The 9,577-nt window shown below is 41.5% G+C and overlaps 2 protein-coding genes across 9 annotated transcripts; one reads left to right on the plus strand and one right to left on the minus strand.

Moving 5' to 3' along the window:
- Positions 3,461-6,667, plus strand: LOC8062491. 8 transcript variants are annotated; one of them, XR_002449549.1, is made up of 5 exons: positions 3,461-3,672; positions 3,756-3,853; positions 4,898-4,966; positions 5,745-5,796; positions 6,394-6,667. XR_002449549.1 is itself a non-coding variant. In XM_021452063.1 (4 exons), the coding sequence occupies exons 1-3, from the start codon at positions 3,515-3,517 to the stop codon at positions 4,918-4,920; spliced, it is 279 nt and encodes a 92-aa protein (XP_021307738.1). In that variant the 5' UTR covers positions 3,461-3,514; the 3' UTR covers positions 4,921-4,966; positions 6,394-6,667. The 8 variants fall into 8 exon arrangements, 4 of the variants coding, with proteins under 4 accessions (XP_021307738.1, XP_021307739.1, XP_002464220.1 ...); XR_002449548.1 differs by lacking the exon at positions 5,745-5,796 and having other exon boundaries at positions 3,756-3,891; XR_002449546.1 differs by lacking the exon at positions 4,898-4,966 and having other exon boundaries at positions 3,756-3,891.
- On the minus strand, positions 6,857-9,092 carry LOC8062258 (B3 domain-containing protein Os03g0622200). Its single transcript, XM_002466754.2, has 5 exons — positions 8,914-9,092; positions 8,681-8,809; positions 7,874-8,369; positions 7,550-7,773; positions 6,857-7,369 (listed from the first exon to the last, which is right to left on the minus strand). Exons 2-5 carry the CDS (start codon positions 8,804-8,806, stop codon positions 7,085-7,087), a joined length of 1,131 nt encoding a protein of 376 aa, XP_002466799.2. The 5' UTR covers positions 8,807-8,809; positions 8,914-9,092; the 3' UTR covers positions 6,857-7,084.

Below are 9,577 nucleotides of genomic sequence, written 5' to 3' on the forward strand. Positions count from 1 at the left end.
TCCCTTAATAATACTTCTCCTAATTAATGATTCACTGTATGACTATCAAGGCAGGCGTGTCAGTTAGATCCCAGAAGACAAAACATGCTACGCAATTATTTCGTCAGTGACACAAGATAGAGGGAGAGAGCCCTACTTATTTTAGAGCAAGCTAGCAGAGCCGCGTGCAGGCGTGCATCTGCGGGATGTCCCTACATACGTACGGGATGCAATTGAAATTAAAGGTTTTTGTGATGCACTCATATTCATTTCGGTTCATCACGTTGTAGATCGTTATTGAAACTTAACTAATTTCCATTTAATCTACTTCAAACATGTTCATGCCCATGCATATGCATCATGCAGAGAGACGACACTGCGTCAGAGCGCAAACACGCGCGATTCATTTCGAAGCACACAGCCAGCAGAGATGAGCTAGCTAGGCAGGCTCGAAGTCCAAAGTATGCATGCTGCTGCACAGAAGCTGCTTCCCCGCCACCGCGCGCCGGGCCGCCACACCCGGTCGGGTCGGTCGTCGATGGAGGACATGCATGGATCCAAGACGAAGCACGCACGCGCGTGCATGCATGCAGATGCAGGGTCCATGCATGCAGCTAGCTAGCGTTCACGTCAATCGTCCCAGACGGGCCTTCACACCGGCCGGCTTTGCAGATCCATGCATGCATGAGCATGGCTCGCCACGGATATTCTTTTGCATAATTGCATGTCCATTTGGCAATTTTGTTTCGTGCCATCGCACTGAGACATAATAATTGAGCCATTATGTTGTATTTTGACATCGGCACACATTAAGGCCTTGTTGAGTTCATCCAAAAACCAAACACTTTTCATGGACGGAAACAAAAACTAATTGCACAGTTTGTCAGTAAATTGCGAGATGAATCTTTTGAACCTAGTTAGTCCACAATTGAACAATAATTGTCAAATAAAAACAAAAATGCTACAATACCCAAAACCAAAAAAAAAATTCAGAACTGAACAAGGCCTAAGGCCATGTTTGATTTGTCCACCTGAACTTTAGTTACTCTTAAATGATTTAGTCGCTTTTAGTCACTTCAAAGTGACAAGAGAAAACTAAGGGCCATTTAGTCTCATTTAGTCATAGTATTTAGGTAAAAAGTGACTAAATGGGACTAAATTTAGGAGCTGCTAGTGAACCAAATACCCTGTAAGTCATGAGGCATGCGACCCACCGAGACGTATTACTCCATCTGAAAATTAATACAATTTTAGCATAGCATCGAATGAAATTATTTTGAGTTTGATGATATATATATATATATTAATATTTAGGACACTAGATAGTGCTCCCTTCATTCTAAATTAGAAGACGTCTTGGCATTTCTAGATGCATAGATTTTTCTATGCATCTAGCTAGATATACACTTATGTCTAGATGTATAGTATAACCAATGTATCTAGAAAATCCAAAACGTTTTATAGTTAATTTAGAATAGATGAAGTAAGTGTCTTCATATTTATCATGAGATATATTTCATGTCGTACCTATTTGTGTGATAAAAATTGATATTCTTTTCTATATATGCTTAATTTGGTCTAACTTTAAAAGATTTAACTAGGGATAGACTGAGTTAGAATCGCTTGAGCCAATTGTTTCTAAAAATAATTTCTACTAATATAATGGTTGGACTAAGCAGCCCAAAGGCGCTTGCTTATATGTATATCAGCCATTGCTGAAAGTAATTAACTTCCATGAAAGATTCAAAGTTATGGATTTCATACTGCCGCCAACAATAAGTATTATTGTTGAGGGATGTTAAGGAATGCTCGTGCACACGTGCACGTGTTTTTTTTGTGCAACATATAACTTATGAAGGGCACATAAGAGGAGTCTTGCCGAGTAGAGGAAGAATGAGTTTGCATTGGGCTCCATCTACATGGTGTACCCTTGAGATGGGACCAATCAACAAATTTTCTATAATAGAATTCTTTAGATATCTTCTATTTGCATATAAAAATCACCTAATTTATTAGAGTTCGGACAAAAAGATATACTCTCTCTGTTCCACAAAATTATTGTTCTAGCCTCAAACCTTGCCCCCCAAAAGGGTGTCGCTGGCCTACAATGTGGGTCCCATAGCTAGGCCCCCACCTCAATCCTCACAATGGTTTGTCCTCATCCACCGCCCTTACCCACTTCAAGACCATCTCCATCCACTTCGCTCCTCCCCTTCTAGATCTCTTCGCAGCTCCCTCCTTATCATCCTACGGTAGGTAGGAGAACCAGCCCTTGCCCCATGGTTTGCGAGACATGGGCGGCATGGGGCAGTAGTGAGTAGGTGGTGCTCGCTTGCGACCTCCACTTCCCTCTTCTTCTCCACCACCCCACCATACTTGTTATCTGCCAACAGTCTTGCCTCTTCTTCTCTGCCCCATCGAGGTTAGGTGCCTCGAGAAGAGGCGGTGCTAGTGGCGTGACCTCTCAAAGGAGGAGGAAAAAACCTTTGAAAACAAATATTACAATAAAGGACTTTTGGTTATGTTCTTCCTAGGATCACTTATGCCAATGGCTAAAAAACTAGGAAATATACATCTAAGGGCTTTATTTGGAAGATATGATTTTTAAAAATTATAGTATCTGGTTTTATAACAAAAAAATACACAATCGGGGTTTAGAAAAAAGAAGGTCATGTGTGGAACTTCTAGAAATCCATAAAAACTATAATGTTGATAAAATCGTGGTTCTACAAACTACATACTCTCTCTATCCCACAAAGAATGTCATCCTCACTTAACAAGAAGTCGAACGTTTTTTACTTTGACAAATTATATATAAAATTATATTAATATCTGTAATCGTTATTAATATCATTAGATAAATCACATAATATATTTTCAAAATAAATTTATTTAGTGATATAAATGTTACTATTATTTTTCTAAAAAGCTATTCAAATTTGAGAAAGTTTGACCAACATGCATCTTATAATGTCATTCTTTTTTAGACCGATGGAGTAGTATATTATATCCAAACACTAAAACACCCAAAGTATTTTACAAAATCATAATATATCGTATGTGTTTTAAAAACTAAAAATTTGAACTGATCATAGATTGGTTATTTAGGTTCCTTATGATAGAACTTGCCCACCTGGGTTCAACTCCTCGACTTGGCATGGGTGTTCATATTTGACTAGATTTATTCTAGAATTTAATGATGGCTATGCTTTTAGTGGTAGACGACGTTCCGTCGACAATGGAGCGTCTGTTATGATTTCATAAATCTTGTGATATGTCGGCTCAGTCCTTTAGAGACTCATAAAGGTAGAATTTACATAAGGGCGTTTGTAGGGTTCGATAAATGTTGTCAATTGGCATTCCTCAAAATAGTTATGGCCCAACCTAATTGAAAAAGACCTTCACCAGACGTATGGGCCGATTCTCATGGGCCGGAGGCCCAGTACCGTATCTTTTTCCTAAAACCCTAAACCGCCCAAATCCGCCGCCGTCCGCAGTCCGCAATCCACTCCCTCCTCCGACGAAACCCTAGGTCATGGCTTGGCGCGGCGCCGCTTCCCGCTCCCTCTTCGCCGCCGTCCGTGCCCGCGCCGCATCCTCGTCCTCCTCTGCCGCCTCGCGCCTCCGCTCGGCGGCTCCACTCCCCGCCTCCCCGCGCCGCTCCGTCCCCGCCTTCTCCTTCGCGACCGCGAGGTAAATCGAAATGGTGCCCGACTCCTAGGTCGTGGGGGGATGCGGTCTTATGGGGAGTGACTGGTTAGTTATGATCCTTGTAGGCCGCTGGCGGCGATGGCGGGGTCCCCGGCGGCGGTCGTGGTGAGGCTCACCGGGCACTCGGCGACGAGCGTGCGGGCGTGCTGTGAGCTCTCCCAGGGTACCCTCCTCTGCCGCACTTGTCAGGATCGCTAGCAAGTTAGTGATCGTGCATCATGATATGTCGATTTCATCATCTTATGATATACCGTGTATCCGTGTGTACATAATTGCTCATTTCGTCCAAGATTTGTAATCCTTATATTTGTTCAGTTCGTGTTATGCAATGGTTATTTGCATGTGCCTTGGGAGGATTGCTCCTGTGTCATGGGCAACAGCCTAAGGATTTTGCAGAGTTGAACCAGGAATGGATTGTTGCTTGAGGTATTAAATCATGTACTCCCTCCATTCCAAATTGGAATAGAGGGAATACTAGTTTGGGAATGTGTCTAGTTACAATGTATTTTCTAGCATGGTTATGTCATGGTTCTGATTCAGACTGATTGTTGAAATGTTGCCCATGTCTCCATGATAATAATTAGAACTAGACCTTTGAGTGAGTATCTTTCCTGGTGGGTTTTGGGTGGAAATGGGTTGGTGTGGCACCTGTGTGCCAAAAAATGTGCATTATTACCTACCAGCACTAGGAACCAGTTGATTGACAAATTGGGAAATGGAAAATCTTTCTGCAAGAAATGTATAACGATTTTGCTTTTGCTCCCACATCCAAATATGGCCATGAAAAAAATCTTCTCTTTTTTAATTTTCTGATTTCTGATCAGGCTGCTCTCAGAGGATGGTTAAGCATGCAATGTCTTTGTTATAGTGATTTAGATAGTGCTTCTTGGTTCTTTACTTGTTTTAATTAATGTTTTTCGCTTCTAGAGCTGTTAACCTTTTGATCAATTTTAGTTATGTAACTAGTCAAGTTGGTTGCTCTTGCTCATGTTCGGTTTTAATTCTACCATACCCCAACTTTCTTGGGACTAAAAGGCTGTGTTGTTGCTAATTGTGTAACTAACATCTTGAGCTATGTTGACTTCCCTACATGATGTTTGTTCATCGACTGTATTAATCGTAGCAGTTTGTTTTTGTCCTTAGTTCCTTTGTTCTTTGTGAAGTTGTTTGACAACTAATACAAGAACTCAAAATTGGGATTTGATAGGCCAAAATGGGAAAGACGGTTGATGAAGAGATCAGACAGAATGATTCGTATCCTATTGCATAAGATGATGTAGGTCCTTTTATTTTCCTGTGCGTTATCTGTGTTAAGAAACTAGAAGAATATAATATGCATTATTTGTAAGTTTGAGAGATTGTTGTATCATTGGATTAGTGTATTGTGAGGTTGTGTCCTACTCGTATGTTGGTTTTACTGCGGTACTGCCTGAAGTGTGTCTGAGCAGTATTCAAGCTTCTAGATAAACCTGTTCAATCGTTTTCTAAATGATATTAGAGAAAATATTCTTTTTTTTTTGGCAAAACTGCTTACATCTGTGCAGCACTGCTGGTTTTGATGATGTATGAAGTTTTCCGAAATTTGCTATTATTTTTAACAAATATGTATGTAACTATAACTATAAGTTAACTTCATAGTCTTGGTGCACTATAGATGTTGGTGATTTTGTCCATTGTTATGTTTATGGATCTCTAAGGTTCGGTGCAAGTACTACTGCACATCCATTATTTATAGAATCATGGGAATACCTTTGTTCTTATACACATATTTGCATAAATGGTCAACTAATTATTTTATGTGTCCTGGTATTTGCCCTTACAGTACGATTTTTCTGATCTTCTTTTACAAAACTGCATACTCATATGGTCTGCAAGTGTGAAATACAGTTATAGTTGTCCCAATACTCTTGTGCTGTGTTTCTGATCAAATTTTAATACTAAAATATGCAAACAATTACTGTATCAATGGTGTCCACATGCATTAGTTAGCTCATAATAATTAGTGTTATAATAATAAGATTGATATGAGGATTTTTGTGGTCTGGATCTATTAGGAAACGGCGATGATGCATGATGCTTGGGAAGCAGTTTTAAACCATGGAAAAGGTGCTGCTGTGAAAATCAAGATATTTTTGTTGTTACTTTGTTAATGTATCTAATGAAGAAACCATCCATGGAATGCAAACAACTAAAATAAATTGATAGGATATTAAAATCTGGGGCAACTTTGGGAGGCTAAAAGAAACAGTCATATCTTGTAAAATCACAGAACTTGAGGAGGCTATATCCTGCCATGTCACCGGATGATTAGGGACTGATCTACCATGTCTGTCAAGGTCAATACTATTAATTATGTGCAGGTTTTTGTACCATGAGTCTGTGCAGTGTCTTGCATGTCATACTGCATGTCTGCATCAGTCTAAGAATTCTATCTTCTTTTCCTTTTTTTCTATTATATTTATGTTCTAAGACATCTGCTTGTCTACCCTCGCCACAGTAGCACTAGAGATTGACAGTATACCTGGCTTATGTTAAACGAGATACAACTCTTTTGTTTTTCTTAGCATGCCCTTCAATGAGTTTGATTAAAAAAAAGAAACAGTATGTAAATGGTACTATTGGTATATTATTATTTTTGCATTCTGATACTATATTTTTGTATGAATTTAGCGTTTAGCTTACCGTGTCCGTTTTGTTTTGCAGGGACTTAATGCAAGGGTAGGATTCTTTGGAGGTTGCATCTTTTGGAAACTCGTAGGGCTTGCGTCCTTTATCCTGCTTTTTGCAGAGTTCTTAGTGCCTAGTATGTCGGCAAACAGACAAGTATACATTGCTGCAACTTATATAAATAATAATCATATGTTAGCCTGCTACTCACTGTTTCGCATCGATTGGAACTAAAGGTTTCATTTTTACCTTGTTCCCATGATGCCTCGACATGTTATGAGATTCCACTGCGTGCTCGTGCTTGTTACCATTGTCTTGTGTAAAGTGTTCCTTTCTACGAGCTCATGAAACCAGTGTCCACAAGGGACGGATTTTTATCAGCCAGAAAGATAGTGGTCATATGTACGAGCTCCTGAATCCAGTGTTGCACAATCCAGACATATATTTTTACCAGACAGAAAGATAAAGTCTTCATCTGAACGAGTTCCATGAAACCAGCTGTGTAGAATGCAATAAATTTCTATCTAGATCAAACACTCCACCAGAAGTTACTGACAAATCAAAGCAACATACGAAAATTTACTGAGCATAAGATGGGAGCTGCTTATTGACAAGTAGTTGCAGGTCAGCACAGTAACCAAACTACACACAGACAACATCAACGCACATCCAGAGACTTCAGTTAGGCTGCAACTGCAAGCATGAGCCGGATGCGTGAGCAAGGTCTTCAGGGCAGCAGGACAAAGGCGCCGCGCACCTTGCGCAGGACGTGCACGGTCACCGTCGGCCGCCGCAGCTTGCCATTGATCACCATGAGCTCGAAGAGGCAGACGTCGTGGGCGAGGAGGCCATTGTCGGCGACGAACTCGCTCCAGCCGCGGCCCGTGAGGCCACGGCTGAACCTGTTGCGGTTGTAGCGGACGTGCCACTTCCCCTTGCTGCCGCCTTTCTCAAGGATGACGTCCCTTGAGGTTGCTCCCAGGTACTTGTCCGCGAATTCTGCAGAAATGCCCTGACAGATCAAACAGAATAATCAGCAGGTCGAGTTTAATATATTTGAAAACTCTTAAATATAGTTTCACAAATGGTTTTTCACCATTACACCGAAGATGTGGTTTGCACTGAATATTTTGCCTTGTTATAAATTATAATCTGCTTCAGAAGGGAGCAGGGAGCCAGGGAGGTTACTTACTACCACGCCGGGTTTGGTGCTGCGGACATGGGTCGGGTGCATCACCTGCACGAACACCGGGTTCCTCGGCTCCACAGGCACACGGATGCTCGAGATCTCCTCCTTCTCCTGCTCCTTCAGATGGTACTCGCTGACCGGCCCGTTCTTGCAGAAGTAGTACCCTGTCTTCGCATCACCAACATCATCTTCATCATCATCATCTTTTACTTCACCATGAACTTGCTCTGCAGGTACAGTACATCATCAGATCGTTTCACAGTGATACTGGCATACTGCAAAGCTCTACACAATCAATCAGATACTGATACTCTATCTACCACCTACCAATGTCACGGTAAAGCTTGCGCTTGCACCGTTTGGGGATGCTCCTGCTGGTACTCCTGTGAAGCGCCAGCTCCAAATGCGCATCGTCGTCGTCGTCGTCGCCATCGCTTGGTAGCGACTGCGGCGTGCAGGTGCAGTCATGGCCTCCCTTGAATCGACGGCAGCCAAGCCGGGGTCCTTCTTCAAGGCCTGCAGAGCTCTCGATTCTCTTGTAGCCATGGCTGCTGTTGCGGGTGAAATGGGGCCATGTTTTCTCGCAGCCGCTGGAGTCGAACACGAGGACGTCGAAGGACGACACTCCGGTGTACTTGAAGAGCATGCAGTCTCCTTCGTCGATGCTGTGAGCGCTGACGAACTCCTTCCAGCCGGACTGGAGGACTACTTCGTCGGTGTCACTGCCTACTCCGATGCTCCATGTCTTGCCACTTGGGGACTTCAGACTGATGACCTCAGAGATGTGGCCGTTGAAGTTATTTGCAAATCTTGCAGGTATGCTCTGCAGCAAAATCATGTTTTTATTTGTTTTGTGACACATTTCTTCCTTTCTTTACCGACTAATCATGCTTAAGTTAAGATTGCAATGGAAATGCATGAAGCTAAGCCTATTGAGATGTGAATACTGAAATTAGCATATGATTTTCTGTACAGAAATAATACACCGTTAGTGAAGAACACAGCAATATTCCTCTGCGTATACCAACAAGCAGGCCCAAAATAACCCAGGGAAGTCGATTCCTGTAGCACATTCAATCACAGAAGATGGAGAGCAACGCATGCATGCAAGGGAAGCTTGGGATGCTTTCTCACCATGGTTTCAGTGAAGTCCCCGACCATAGGCTTGAAGAAATGCTTCTTGTCATCGGCCATGTGGTTCCAGTAGTAATGCTCTTGCCACTCCATGCAAATCCTGCAGTTCTTGTCCAGGTTCTTCATACTCTATAGATAGATCCAGAAGAACAGAGAGATTAGCAAGGGAAAGATGAGATCAGAATAAGCAAAGAGGGAAGTTCTGAATGGAGGAAGCAGGGGAGCTCAGAGACTTCAGGTTCTACAGTTCTCCTTGGCGTTGAGATAGCATTGAGATGCTTCCTTTGGGGACTTATGAGGCTAATAAATAGATGGAAGCTGGCCGACCAAAATACCAGTTCTTTTATACATCTGTGAAGTAGAGTTATTTGATTTGAAAATAGTTTTCTTCAAAAAATGCATGACCATCCTATGGTTTGAGATGATTCCATATATGAATGTAAATTTTTCTACCTTATACTAAAACACACAAGTCTTTTACGTGATCGAGATTCGAGAGAAAAAAACTTTTCTAATTGTGAAGTTGCCATCGCCGAGTGAAACCCAATTTGGAGTTTCTTTTAACATAAATGCTCACGTACCCATGCGTAAAACTCATTGACGAATTGACTTAATTGATAGCCTCTTTGGAACAGAGAAATTCATAGAGATTGTAGAAGAATTTGATAAGGTTAATTATTTTTTCACAAGAAAAAATGCATCCCGCCTGAACTGAAAGTACGTATGATGACTCAAGACTTAACACTAGTATGATCACTCCCACGAGTCTGCAATTAATCTAGCCAACTGAACTATACTCACTAGTTTACATAGATGTATTTACATAGAAGTAGTCTCATCAAAGTGTATTAAACTTTGATCAAAATGGTGTTATTTGAGGCCATTAGATAAGTTTAT

This window comes from Sorghum bicolor, chromosome 1 (genome assembly GCF_000003195.3).
Source record: "Sorghum bicolor cultivar BTx623 chromosome 1, Sorghum_bicolor_NCBIv3, whole genome shotgun sequence".
NCBI classification, from domain to species: domain Eukaryota; kingdom Viridiplantae; phylum Streptophyta; class Magnoliopsida; order Poales; family Poaceae; genus Sorghum; species Sorghum bicolor.